Genomic DNA, 14503 nt, shown 5'->3' on the forward strand with positions numbered 1-14503 from the left:
CCTCGATTGTACATTAGCTTTTACAAGACCATTGTTCACCGCTGTATCTTCAGCATCTGGAACAGGGCCTGGGATCCAGAAGGTACTCAATCTACACATTGCTTTCTAATTTTTACTTAATTTTACTTAATTAATTTTACTTAATTAATAAGTACTTAAGTAATTGTTAATAATTACTTAATAATTTTAGACTTACAGAAAAGTTACAAAAAGAGTTCAGAGAGTTCCACTTACGCCTTGCTCTCCCCTAGCTTCCCCTAAAGCTAGTATCTTACATAACCCTAGAACAATTACCCAAATGGGAAAATGATATTGATTCAATATTGTTAACTAGCCCATAGACCTTAGAATTTCTCCAGTTTCCCCACTAATGTCCTCTGACTTGTCCAGGATACAATTCAGGTCCCCAGCTTGCATTTAGTTGTGCTCTCTCCCTCGTCTGGGACAGTTTCTCAGTCTTTTTGTCTTTCGTGACCTTGATATTTTTGAAGGGCATTGGCCAGTTATATTACAATGCCCCACGGGTTTGTCTGATGTTTTCTCCCGATTGGATGGAGCTTCTGCATTTTTAGCAAGGATACCACAGCAGTGATGTCTGGTTCTTCTCAATGCATTCTGTCAGATGTGCACCCCACCAATTTATTTCTGGTTTTGATAGCTTTGCTCACGTGGTTAAGGTGGTGTCTGCCAGGTTCCTCCCTGTAAAGTTACTGCCTTATTACGAGATGCTTTGAGACACTGCAGATGCCGTTTCTAATAAAACTCTCACTCAAACTCTCACTCACTCATTAGTATCCGTCAACGATTCTTGCCTGGAACAAGTGATGATCTGTTTCTGTTCTTCCTTCTACATTTATTCATTGGAATCTACCGTAAGGAACAGCTGTCCCTTCTCCATCATGCCTTTGTTTCTTCATTTATTTATGTAAGAATGGGCCCCTGGAAGCTTATTTTATTCTAACCCACTATTACCATTTTTATGTTGTTGCTCACCTTCTCCCACATTTGGCCATTGGGAGCTCCTTCAGATTGGCTCCTGTGTCTTTCAACGTACCATCAACATTTTCTAAGCACTTCTTTGCTTTATAGTATTCCAAGATGTTTCAGGATCACCCTGTACTTCCCTTCCTGAGTCCCTGAGGATCCTGAAATCCTTTATTGGATGATGGTAGTTAGAAACCAAGATTGGCCCCTAGATGTGCTCATTCTACTGGAGTGTCATTATCTCCATGCCCTTTAATGGGCAGAGCTATGAAATCCATATACTTAAATATACAGGCATGTGTATTTAGTTCCTATCCTTCTATCTCTCTATCATCTATCTTTTTTTTTAAGATTTTATTTATTTATTTGACTGACAGAGATCACAAGTAGGCAGAGAGGCAGGCAGAGAGAAAGGGGGAAACAGGCTTCCCGCTGAGCAGAGAGCCCAATGCAGGGCTCGATCCCAGGACCCTGGGAGCATGACCTGAGCCGAAGGCAGAGGCTTTAACCCACTGAGCCACCAAGGCACCCATCTATCTACTATCTTAAAAACAATGAGTTCATATTGATACCTTTCATTCCAGTCTAACATCACAGAGTTCTTTCTAGCCTTCTTCTCCCTTATTTGCAACTTCGTTCTCATGGATAGTAGGAGACCTTACTCTCATTACCCACAATAAATGTACTTATTTGTTCAATCCTACAATGCACATAGAGTAATCTCAGAATTGCTAACCCATACCTCTGTGAAAAACATTTACTGACCAGAGGGGGATATTTGTGACAGTTCATTTTGCCTTTAACTTTACAGTTACAGTCAAAATACTGATTTTCAGGGTTACTGACCTAAGTGCTTTCCTTTCCCACTCCCTTCACTATGGTTATACTGTTCACTTGGAATACAATTAAATTCATTTTTTACTGTTTGTATTACATTTTGCCCCTCCTCTTTGCTTTATTTGTTTATTTGGGGGCATATGTGAAACATTGATATGGTTCTTAGAGTCAAAAACATTCTTTTTTCCTCCTTGGCATAATGAACAGATGCATGTATACTTTCTTAGATCACCCTCATTTTTACTTGAAGAGTTACATATTATATTCTTTTTTGTACTTTGCTGTTTTCCACTTAACATATCCTGGAAATTACTCCATATTTGTTCATAGAGGGCTTCCTCACTCTTTTTTACAGCTAAATAGTACTCCAAATAGTTTTGAAGAGATATTTTGCAATAAGCAACCAAGGCTTCAGTGAATAATCATTCATACATATACAGATAGGTAGATACAGATATATATATATAGGGTATAGATATGTTTTTAATATGTATCTATATCTATATCTATCTATATCAGAAACCAAGGAGACATACCAGGCACTGTTTCTCTCTTTGTGGGATGCAAAAGTGAGAATTCATCTTGTAATTTGGAGAAGGCATCTCAGCACACATCTGATCACCAGATCCCTGACATGCTTCCTGAATGGCAGGTCCCTGAATTTCCGCCATCCTGCCAAGGGTACTGCGGTACTCTAGCTTCTGCTGTCCTCCTCGATTGTGTGATATCGTCATGTAATGTATCACTGTTACACAGGAGGTCCAGACGGTTCCAATTTTCTTCATACATGTGATAACAAAGGATGGAAAATTTCAAAATACCTTGGCGCAAAACAGTGATTGTTGTTGTCTCTTCCACCCGAAGACCAATTGTTTCTTTTCAGAATGGAAAAGAACATATTTGCCAAATCACTGGCCCCATAATATGTATCTGAAGCCTTATTAATCTGCTTTAGCAACCATATGGTTCTGTCCAGCAATTGCAAAGGAACAACAGCTTGGTTTAGCTTGTGACGTTCTACCATCCGTTTTCTGCAAGTGCCAGAACGGCTATTCAAATGAAGATGTGATAGGAGGGACCACTACCCTGTATCCTTTCAAGCTTTAAACAGAGGCATGAGCCTCTGTGATGCGATATTGCACTGATTTATTGTTCTGACCTACCTGGGGAATGGGGGCAGTTTTAAAGACTCATTCCTAGTCTTTCCCACTAGGATAGCTCTTACCCCACAAGTCAAGGACCCCAAATTGCCAATTTTTTTACCCACATTAACACATTTTGTTTTGTCTTTTGTCATGGGATAGCAAACTCCATTGTGAAATTAAATATCCCCTAGTTCAGATAGACTTTTTGGACATCTATTACCTAACAGTGAGATTACAGTGAGATTGGTAAGCATTATCTGGTTACAATTCCTAAAAATTTAATAAGCAATATGATTTTAGACTTCTGCTGTAGCCCAATGATCTACTTGGAAGAGATATTTAAAGTAAGTGTATTGCTAGGGTGGCACTTAAACACTAAGATCTTGTCCATACTCTCCATGGCTCTTGAAGTCAAGGGGACCCAACTCTGCACTGCACCTCAGCCCATTCACCAGTGGTTGTCCCAGGTGACCTCTTCCTCCACTTCCCACACCTTCCTCACATCGTCTCCCCTGAGCCCCCTCCTCTTGTCTCCTTGCCCGGTAACCAGATTCTGACTTTTACAACCACTGATCACCATCACCCCTGTGGTTGAGGCAACTTCCATGGTCCCCTTCTGGTTTCTTGGGTCTCATTCTCAGTGCTTCATTTTTAGCTGTGTGGTCACGTCTGCTGCCTGGACAAAAGAGACCTCTACTCTCAGCCCTTGACCTTCAAGGAACTCCAACTCCCTATTGCCTTGCTGTTCAGCTCAAGTCCTATTCCTCCCAGAGAGGGGCCATTTGGACATATTTCACTTGGATTGTGGGAAAGGCATCTCCTCTCCATCCAAGAGGAGAGACGAGGGTTATCCAGAGCTCATATTTGAGCAAATCAGTAAAGGACAGAAGAATCCTAAGAATTAAAGATCAGTTCATTGATTTTAATTAAATACAGGCATTTTTAGTTTCACATGCTCCTCTAAATAGTCTTCCCACAAGACAGCCTATGGGCTCTGAATATTCCCTACACCAAAAACAGTTTATCTATTGGCTATGGATAGAGTTCATTACTGACATGTGAACCTATCTTCCTGCCTTCAACGTAAATACCAGTGATAAACATGTATAGTATCTGACCTTCACATAATAAATCTCAGAGGGGGTGTGTGTGTGTGTGTTGAATCACAAACAGAAAACAATCAGTACACGGATGGGTCTTGAGGAGGATGAGAGAAGGCAGTTGGTATCCAATGGATACAGCTACCAAATTTATTTTAGCATTTTTCTCTCAATAAACATACATGAAACTTGCAATCGCAAATGAAGTAGGATTAGGATTACAATTTGGATTTATAAATGCTTTTTTTAAAAAACCTCAGGTGCCAAAGCAGAGATATTTAAAGGTAAACATCTTTATCCTATGAGCAATTTCAAACTCACAGAAAGAGATCAAAATTATTAGGGAAATGAACATAGGGAGATTTAAGAAAGAACATTAATGCTGAATTGTTACACTGTTGCAGTTCCAGCCATTTCGCTGTTTCTGATAGCATGATAACACAGTGTAGTCTTGCCAGTGTTAACTGGCCTGATTTAAGGGAAATCTTCTTTAAAGCCTTCCCTGAGAGGCTAGCCTCGTTTGCCATTTCTAAACTAAGAATCATTGCAAACTGGTGAATTTCTTCTGTATCTTCCTAATGTCTGTGAAAGATATTGATCTATGAGTCATTACACTTGCATTTAGCTTTGCCTTTCAAACACTGAGGTTTTGTGGCCTTCCTAGGGCATAGGAGAGAGAAGCAGTCCTTTCTACCTTCCTCAAATCACACTAGTGAGGTGGCTTTCAGAGGTCAGAGACCCTTCAGGGGTATTTAGGGAAAACAGCAATGAAGACCTGCAGAGCTGTTCTGTGGGGGAACACCATGCCTTTCTCTGCTCCTCCCCAAGTCAGATCGTCCTCTTATTTGAAATCACCATCTTTTTTTTTTAATTTATTTGACAGACAGAGATCACAAGTAGTCAAAGAGGCAGGCAGAGAAAGAGGGGGAAGCAGGCTCCCTGCTGAGCAGAGAGCCCAATGCAGGACTCGATCCCAGGACCCTGGAATTATGACCTGAGCCGAAGGCAGAGGCTTTAACCCACTGAGCCACCCAGGCGCCCCCTGAAATCACCATCTTAAGAGGAGATGACTCTCAACTTGTATGAGTAAAAGTAACACACTTCTAATCAATATGTAATAGAATGATCACGTTTTCCTTCAGTGCTCATGATTCGCCTTTCTTCATTTCAATCACTGCTTGTATTTACCAACCTTAACTTCTTCATGTTTATCATTTTCTAACATTGGCCCTTTCATTTTCAAATAAATCACCTTTTTTTTTCCACTCTGGAATTTGAAAATCCTGATTTTCCTAAATCTTGAAGCTATAGCCGTGGGCTTTCTCCGGCTCCCTGCTATCTGGATCCCAATATTTGTCATTGTTGCAATGGGTGACAACCTTGGCTATTGAAGGATCTCCTGATTAAAGCACTACTATTTTTAAAAAAATGTTTTTAAAGATTTTGTTTATTTACTTATTTGAGAGAGAGAGAGAAAGAGAATGAAAGAGAGAGCACAAGCAAGGGGAGGGGCAGAGGGAGAAGCAGACTCCCCTCTGATCAGGGAGCCTGATGTGGGGCTCAATCCCAGGACCCTGAGATCATGACCCAGGCCAAAGGCAGACACTTAACCGACTGAGTCTTCCAGGCACCAAACCCCCACCAACTTTTTTTTTTTTTTTTAGAGAGGGAGTGGTGGGTAGCTAAGTTGAGAGGTGGAAAACATCAGTGTCTTGGTGATGTTCATTGAACTTCCACATACCCCTGAAACACTTTGTCCCCTTGGAATTTCCAGTCTCAAGATCCAAAACATTCTCCATTTTTGCTGAACCAGGTTTCAGTTGGGTCTCTGTCCCTTGCCACCAAAACACAATTATACTGCCTTCCTTATGGCTTCTTTGACCACTTAGGCACTTGATTCCCAAGCGGAAGAACTTAGAGAATTTTGTCTCTAAGACTATTGGTAACACAAAGCCAGGAAGGCCCAGAATGCTCAACCAGAACGCAAAGCCTCAGGTGAAATTCTGCAATTGAAGCCTTGGCCAGAAGCACCCTTGACCTTGAGCCATATGCTTGCTCCCTCTTATTTCAGTCCTCCCAGATTCTGTTTTAGCAGCTGGGTTCTCCCAAAACATTTCATTAATTGCTTTTTCTTTTCACTGTCTGTGTAAGCAGCAAAAACAAACGAAAACAAGAATAGAATGAAATGAAAATATCCATACACAGAGAACCAACAATACTTTATTCAATTTTTACAGAAAATAGGAATCATTCTGTTTTTAGTGTTTTGATGATTTTACTCTTATTTTATTTTTTGGTTAGTGAATCTAGACTAGGAAACCACTTTTCTCATTCCCACCTGCTCCTCCATTGACAAGAGAAGGAGGACCATCCTTATAATAAGTGAAGTTCAGAAATCTGGCCAGTCTATTAAGAGGCATTTAACAGAGCGACCTCATACCTCTGCTCTAGAATTCAGTGGGCTGAATTCCAGCCTTTGTTTAATTAATTAAATAGGGAGGCCTTTAGCCTGAGGTAGCTCAAACTATGTACACAATCGAAAATCTAAGCCTATAAATGCCTCAAGGTTAAGAAATCAAAACCTAAGGACAGCCAATCTCAAACACCCCACTAGGCTTGAAGCTCTAGCCAATCAAATAATGTCCTTTCTTCGCTCACACCCCTGGTCTACACCAAGTCTTCCCCTGGCTCTTGTCGGCAGAACACGTAGCCATTTCCGGTTTGACACTTCCCTGTTGGAATCAATTTTTACTCAAATAAACTCACAGAAATTTTAATATGCCTCAGTTTATCTTATAACACCCTGTAAACATGACTCAGCAACGAGCCTATTTTCTTATTCCTGTTAGAAGCTGTTAGGTTCCTGTGGAACCAATCTGAGAGAGAGTGCGCGAAGGAAGGATGCTTGGTCTAATAATGTGAAGTCCTAATTCCATTGGAAAAGTAGCAGCCTTGCAAATTATGGGGACAGGAAGAGGTTTCACAAGTTCCTTGTGGGGTTAGGCAATTCAGTCACTGAGGTGGGATTATGTAGTGGAAACGTGTTGAACATCATCAACAGTGATGTTCTGGATTATCAGAAAAATAAGGGGCATGCTAGTGAGGATTCCTGCCAATGGGGACATCTCCAAGGAGACTGAACCTCAAGCCTAGTCTCTTGTATGGAATCTGGACAGCAAAGATCCCCCTTCTGTCCCCTACCCCCTGACAGGGGGAGGGGGGCAGGCCTTTCTCCAGCAGTGGTTTCCCAAACTGAGTAACTGAGTCTCAGGAAAGAAATGCTGTGGGAAGGGAACCCATCTGGGGATAAGACAACCCTACAGTGCACACAGGATGGGAGCTTAGGGGTGGGGTTGGGACTGAACTTGGACTATGGGGAGAGATTCCTGGACCCTGCCCACAACTACTGAAACTGATTTTTCAAGTATGGAGGCCGAGAAACCTAATGTGTTTTTTGTTTTTTTTTAAGATTTATTTATTTATTTATTTATTTGACACAGAGGGAGAAAGAGAGCGTGAACACAAGCAGGAGGAGCGGCAGAAAGAGAGAAAAAAGCAGGCTCCCCACTGAGCAGGGAGCCTGATGTGGGGCTGGATGCCAGGACCCTGGGATTATGACCTGAGCCGAAGGCAAGACTGAGCCACCCAGGGGTCCCAAGACACCTAATGTTTAACAATTTTTTAAAAATTACTCACTCACATTTGTTCAAAGTGAAACATTTCTTTATTGATATATTACTATTTATATACTGAAGTCTGATTTTTGGTTGCTATTATGCTTCCTCTCTCTTCTTTCTTCATTAATACTTCTATTGTTATCCCTACACTTACTGTACACTTACTATAGTTACTGTGCTAACTATACATTTTGTTATCTGATAGAGCAAATATCTCTTCATTACTTCTTAAAACATTTCCTATCCTTGAATTTTTAAGTATTTTGTCAGATTCTCCCAATGATCTCAATGAGATATTGGTTGGGATCACATTAAGTCTACTCAAGTGGAAAGACTCAACATTTTTCATTCTTTCTTTCCAATGTGGAAAGTAGACTGTGTCTCATTTTATTCAGATCTATTTGTATGTCTCAAAATGTTTAGCGTTAGTCTTAAAAATCCTTACTGTTGTTAGGACTATTGCTAGGGGTTCTAATTTTTTGTCACTGTTGTAAATGGAGACCTTTTTCCATAATGATTCTTAATCACTTATCAGTGAATCAAAAGGAAGCTACTGATTTTTTTGCAGATTACTTAGAATACTGCCACTTTGTTGAGTTTTGGTTTTGTTTTGTTTGGTGTTTTGTTTTTTGTTTCGTTTTGGTTTTAAGACAGAGAACATGCGTGCAGAGGGAGAGGGGCAGAGAGGGAGGAAGAGAGAGAATCTTAAGCAGTCCCTGTGCTACACCCCTGAGATCATGACCTGAGCTGAAATCAAGAGTCAGATGCTCAACAGATTGACCCACCCAGGTGCCCCTGTTGAGTTTTCTTATCAAAGCAAACAGGTATTCTATTGATTCTGGTTAGGGCTCCTGTTAGATTATCATCACGCACAGCCAATCTGATTATCTGGAATCTTCTTTTTCATTAGACATGCTTCTTATTTCTCCTTCATATTCAATCTTAGAGGTGATGACAATTGCTTGGTTCATTTTTCTAAGTGCATGATTCTTAACCAGCAAAACAGAACGCCTATACTCAAGCTTTGTGCCAGAGAACATAACTTTGACCTGGTTACTGTTTAACCATTATCCAAACAGTCCAGAGAAATGGTGCTTAGGGTGAGTAGTCTGAAGGACATGAATCAATTCTCTGCTAGTTTAGATTTTAATCCCTGGATCAAATTAGATTGTCAGAGAGCCCCACATTTGCTCCACATTGTGTTTGCCCTACAGAATTGCATTTGCAAAGCTGTGCTTTGCCTTCCTTCCTTGATTTACATCAGGAATGGCTTAAAATCACCTGAAAAATCTATCATGACTGTTTTTAAGGGTTTTCTTTAGGTCATTATCCATGTCATCACTTAGTAACCTCAACATAAAGACCTGTGATTAAAAAAAACAAAACAAAACACCTACAATACTACAGTCCCAGAAATAGCTGTTGGTGTAACTCACTAATATTAGATTTTGGGGTCCCTCATCCTCCAAATTACACAGCCTAAAGTGGTGTGGGGCTAGGTTGTCCAAATGGGGCTCTGGGGCCGGAGGGGTTGGGTTTATTCTTAAATGTCTAAGCAGATAAAGTTATATTAAAACCAGCCTGTTCAATATGGAAAACAAGAATACAGCGAGTGAAAAAAGTCAGAGGAAGATCTCTCTACAGAGGAAAAGAATAGGTATATGGATCATTAATAGAAGTCCATTTATATGAAAATCAAAAGCTACATACTTGTACACCCTGAATCCCAAATCCTCTCATTGAAGAGTGTCTTATGATCATAGCTTTGGTTTTTATGAGAGATTATTACCAGAAATAGTTATATGAGAATTACTTCTGAATTTCTCATAAAAAATACTGTCAAGAATCTCATCCAGAAGTGTCCAGATGAAAATTTCCACTCAAGAATTTAGTTACGAGAAATCATGGGCTCATTTTTCCAATTCCAGTGTTTTCTCTTCTTAGGGTAATGACATCTGGTTATTATGGGGTTTCCCCTTCTCTCACCTCCCCCCTCCACCCCATCCAGACTGCTGAGAAACTCAGCACAAAATGTGCCACTGAAACAGAGTGATTATATGAGCCTCAGTTGACATCTTACTCATTTTCACGAATTTGTTAGCCTTATCGTTAATACTTCACGTAGGTCACCCCAGATGTTTTTGGACGAAAGTCCAGGTATGCATGGCATTTTGTTTCTGTTCTTAGGTAGTTATTTTTCGTGCCTCAGAGGAGGTCTACCATTGAGCTAGAGCACACAGTAGGAGTTCCTGGTGCAGCCCCCTCCTGCGGTTAACTGAGACATTGCAACTCAGCTGCATAAAAGTGGTCAGCCCGGTTTCTCACCACCAACGGGAGGCAGTGCCTCGGAGCCTCTAAGATTAGACTGGTTTCTTGACGGAATGCAAGCCCATATCGCCCAGTTTTACAGTTTTTCAAGAAAAGCTGGAATTCAAGGTTTTGGGTTTTTTTTTTAAAAGATTTTATTTATTTATTTGACAGACAGTGATCACAAGTAGGCAGAGAGGCAGGCAGAGAGAGAGGAAGGGAAGCAGGCTCCCTGCCGAGCAGACAGACGGATGTGGGGCTCGATCCCAGGACTCTGGGATCATGACCTCAGCCGAAGGCAGAGGCTTCCACTGAGCCACCCAGGTGCCCCTGGAATTCAAGGTTTTAAAGGGAATCCTGGTTTTTGAAATGTTGACAACTAGTTCAAATTCTTTAAAAGACTGGACCAGCAGAAGACAGGATAGGATGATGGCTGACGAGGAATAGGGAGAGGAATGAAGAGTTGTTGCTCATTGGGTACAGGTTTCCGTTCTCTGGAATGGCTAAGTCTTAGAGATTTGCTGTACAACAGAGTTGGCCTGTCATTGACAACACAGTATTGTGTGTTTAAAACATTAAGAAGTCAGATCTCCAGTGAAGTGTTCTTACCACTGCCACCACCACTACAATGACAAAAGAGAGGACATACAAGGAAACTCTGGAGATGAGGGGTATGTTTCTTACCTTGACTGTGGTAATGATGGGTGTATGCCTATGTCCAAATTCATGAACTGCATGCATTAGACACATGCTGTTATACGTGTGTGTATCACATTTACATTGTTTTTTAAACACAAAAACTCTGGACCAAGCCACCATCTGTGACCCAGACCTAGGCCTTTGGGATCTGAGACGTCTGGGAGCAGGTTTCAGAAACCCCATTACCAGGAGACAAAGTAGGAACCCTGTCACCAGGGAGCTGATGTCATAATGGCATTGAAGATCATCCTGACTTTGACCTGAATCATAAAGCTCTTGGTCTGAGAAATTAGAAGCTGGGAGCTCTGTATCGGATATTGTGGGCATGATTAGTAGAAAGAGGCCTGCACTTGAGATCTGGGAACACAGCCTTGATCTCGGGTCTGCCACCAAGGAATTCCGAGCAGGCTTGGTGAGCCCATGGGATTTCCTGAGGCCTCCAGAGCACTCCCTGCACTTAGAGGAGGTTAGGTAGGTTATGTGAATCTTTCCAATTCTTTAATTCCCAAAGCATCTTATCAGAAACCCCAAATGAGAAGTCTCCACTCATCTATAAATCCTATGCTTTTACAGAGGAATTGTCTAAATGTCCAATGTTGCCACTAACACCAAGTGAACTGAATTTTCAAGGGCGAGTTCTAAAAAAGATTATGATCAAAAGATAGGACACAGGTGCACTCCCAATCTCCACCAAAGAAAATTCTAATATCACACTTTTCTACCAAGGAAAACATGGTCACAAGACGCTTTAGTGTCTTACTGATTTTTGAGAAGGTGGAGTTAATACTTGATCACTTATGAGCAGCCATCATTCAGACAGACACTTTATGTCTCATCTCTTTTGGTAAATTTAAAAAAAAAAATCACAGACTATAACCAGCTGACTGTTAACAGTGCTTTCAGAGTCCACAATTACTTTAATTCTGCAATGCTTGCTTCGAGTTTTTCCTTAACGGCACCACAAAATTCTCCCACCTTTTCTTCATTTTTATAAAACTGGAAGGTTGGGATGCAAATGATCTCCAGGTCTCTCACCAGCTCCTCACACTCATCAGCGTCCACTTCCAGGAACACCACATCCTCATACTTCAAGGACAGGGACCGGAAAAGGGGCTTGATGATCCTGCAAGGCCCACACCAGGTGGCCGAGAAGTCCACGGCTACCAGTCTCTCCCCGGCTTCCTTGAGTGCCAACTCAAATTCCTCCTTGCTCAGGATCGCTTTCACCAAGTCCACCTCCAGGAGTTCCATTGTCTGTGACAGCTCCAAGACATTGCCTTCTGTGGGCTGGATGGCTTCTTGTGAGGACTTGGGAATGTCATCCTCCTTGGACAGGATGGTTTCTTTTGAGGACTTGTGGAGGTCACCCTCCTTGGGGTGGATGGTGTTTTCTGAAGACTTGATATCAACCTGTCTGGGCAGGATGCTTTCCTCTGAGGACATGAGGACGTCTCTCTCCTTGGGGTGGATGGTATCTTCTGACGACTTGGTGTCATTATCCCTAAGCAGGATGCTTTCATCTGAGGACTTGGAAGTGTGGCTGTGCTTGGACAGGATGGATTTTGCTAAGACTTTGGGGCTGTTGACCTGCTTAGACTGGGAAGTTCTTGCTGACAACTTGGGGGCATTGGCCCCCTTGGGCAGAATGGATTTTGCTAAGAACTTGGGACTACTGGCCTGCTTAGGCAGGATGGATTTTGCTGGGGAATTGGTGTCACCCTTCTTAGGTGGGATGTGTTGTTCTGAAGAAGCAGACATGCCATCCTCCTTTGGCAGGATGATTTTTTCTGAGGAATTGGGGATATTATCTTGCTTGGGTGAGACATTTTTTTCTGAAGAATGGAGGGTGTCAGCCTGCTTGGGTGGGATGGTTTTTGCTGAAAAATTGGGGGTGTCAGACTTCTTGGGTGGGATGGTTTTTGCTGGGGAATTGAGGCTATCAGTCTGTTTGTATGGGGTGGTTTTAGTTGGGGAATTGGGTGTATTGCCCTGCTTGGGTGGGGTGATTTTTGCTAAGAAACTGGAAGTTTCAACATGTTTGGGTGATATGGGTTTTGCTGAGGAATTGAAGATGTCCGTCTGCTTGAGCGAGATAATTTTTTCTGGGGAATTGGGGGTATCAGCCTGCTTGGGTGGCATTGTTTCTGCTGACAAACTGGGGATGTTGGCCTGCTTGGGCAAGATGGGCTTTGCTGAAAAACTGGGGATGTTGGCCTGTTTGGGCTGTATGGTTTTTGCTGAGAAATTGGAGATGTTACTGCCCCGTACAGGTGGGAATATGTCCTTGGGCTGTGGATCTTTGGGCTTCACTGCAGGCAAGTATTGTATGTTGTTGACCTCATGGGCCAAGGCCGCCTCCTGGATATGTGCTGGGTCCAAGAATTCTGGGACCAACGGAGTCACACGGCTGGACAGACCCTGTAATAGTGGACTTTCTGAACAAAAAAATAAATAAATAAAAATACAGAAGAAACACACACACACAAATTCTTATCACATACTCCAGGGAAGACTCACGTCATTCTTAGAGCTCACAAGTGTAGTTTTATGAATGATGTATCAACTTGCATAATCACATTCAACAGAAGGCCACGCAGCATGTGATTACACGTATCTTTATATAAAGCTGTTTTTCTTTAAACACTACAACTTTTCTCTGCTTCAATCCTGTTGCCTCCTCCCTAAGCGTGTGGGTACCTAAGGTGACCCTCCTCCCTCCCACTCACCATTAGCATCACCTTGACTGGCTTCTTCTTGTTTCTCCAGACTCATTTCCGGTTCTTCCGTGGCTCCCGCTCTATCACTTTCCACTTCCAGTTCCTTGTCCATGCCCACTCATAGTTCACTCATGCCTCACAGTGAAGACGAGGTGGTACCCTTCAACTTCTTCCAACCTCGCCAACCTACATCACACAACAGGGAACAACTTACAGGCGGGTCGTGCTTACAACTGGTCTTCCCTAGTAGTTGAGAGTTTCATGACAGCCTTGGTTATGGAGGCCGAGCTGGGTGTTGGCCTTGCCCAGTGCCTGCTGTGTGTTCACAGGCATTATTTCCTATAACACAGCAGACCACTGAGGTAAGTACCATTATGATCCTCACTTTATAAATAAGAAAGCTGAGCCTTGGGCAAGTTATGTAACTTGCTCAAGCTCACAAAGCCAGTAGATGGGCGGGTTCCAAGCCTGCCCTCTGCATACTACACTGAACTGTTCTGTTTGCCAAAGGATGGTAACTCGAAACCAACTTTCCTACAGCCTCCCTCTAGGATTCTTCAGCCCCAGCTTTCTTTCTGACTCATCACTCTAACCATCAGAGTGTCTCCTCCTAATCATGTTACTCTCCTCTACAAAGTCCTGCCTGCCTGTCGGGTGTCCTATTGAGCTATTTGGAAGGGAGTAGATGATAACATGGAGAGGTTCTCTGAGAAGAAGTGAAAACATCACACCTTCCATCCAAATAGATGGGAATCTGAGAGAACAGGTACCTGTGTCCTAGCCTCCCTTCTGCAAGAATGAAACCTCAGCATGGACCCAGGTTATAGGTGTGTTCAGAGGAAAGCTGACAGCAGAGGAGTATTTGCCTGGATTCCATTTTGGAGGTCAGGAAGAGCCCACATCCTTGTGGACTCCAAACCAACATAGCAGTTATGGGCCCCTGGCAGAGGGCGTGACTGGATTCTTGGACCTGCCCCTGGCCGCATAGCCTGCTATGTGCAAGCCAAGGATCTGGAAATCCTGCACAGCCTGGAGTG

General features: G+C 42.4%; 1 protein-coding gene across 1 annotated transcript; it reads right to left on the reverse strand.

Moving 5' to 3' along the window:
- Positions 1 to 11412: 11412 nt before the first annotated feature.
- Positions 11413 to 13578, reverse strand: TXNDC2 (thioredoxin domain containing 2). Its single transcript, XM_046025731.1, has 2 exons — positions 13488 to 13578; positions 11413 to 13184 (listed from the first exon to the last, which is right to left on the reverse strand). Exons 1-2 carry the CDS (start codon positions 13576 to 13578, stop codon positions 11662 to 11664), a joined length of 1614 nt encoding a protein of 537 aa, XP_045881687.1. The 3' UTR covers positions 11413 to 11661.
- Positions 13579 to 14503: the final 925 nt, after the last annotated feature.

Source organism: Meles meles, chromosome 12 (genome assembly GCF_922984935.1).
Source record: "Meles meles chromosome 12, mMelMel3.1 paternal haplotype, whole genome shotgun sequence".
Classification (NCBI taxonomy): Eukaryota; Metazoa; Chordata; class Mammalia; order Carnivora; family Mustelidae; genus Meles; species Meles meles.

Coding starts and splice junctions, on each gene's coding strand:
- TXNDC2 (XM_046025731.1), bottom strand. CDS start 13,578: ATGGACAAGGAACTGGAAGTGGAAAGTGATAGAGCGGGAGCCACGGAA. Junction 13,185..13,487: donor ACAAGAAGAAGCCAGTCAAG/GTGATGCTAATG, acceptor TTTTTTGTTCAG/AAAGTCCACTATTACAGGGT.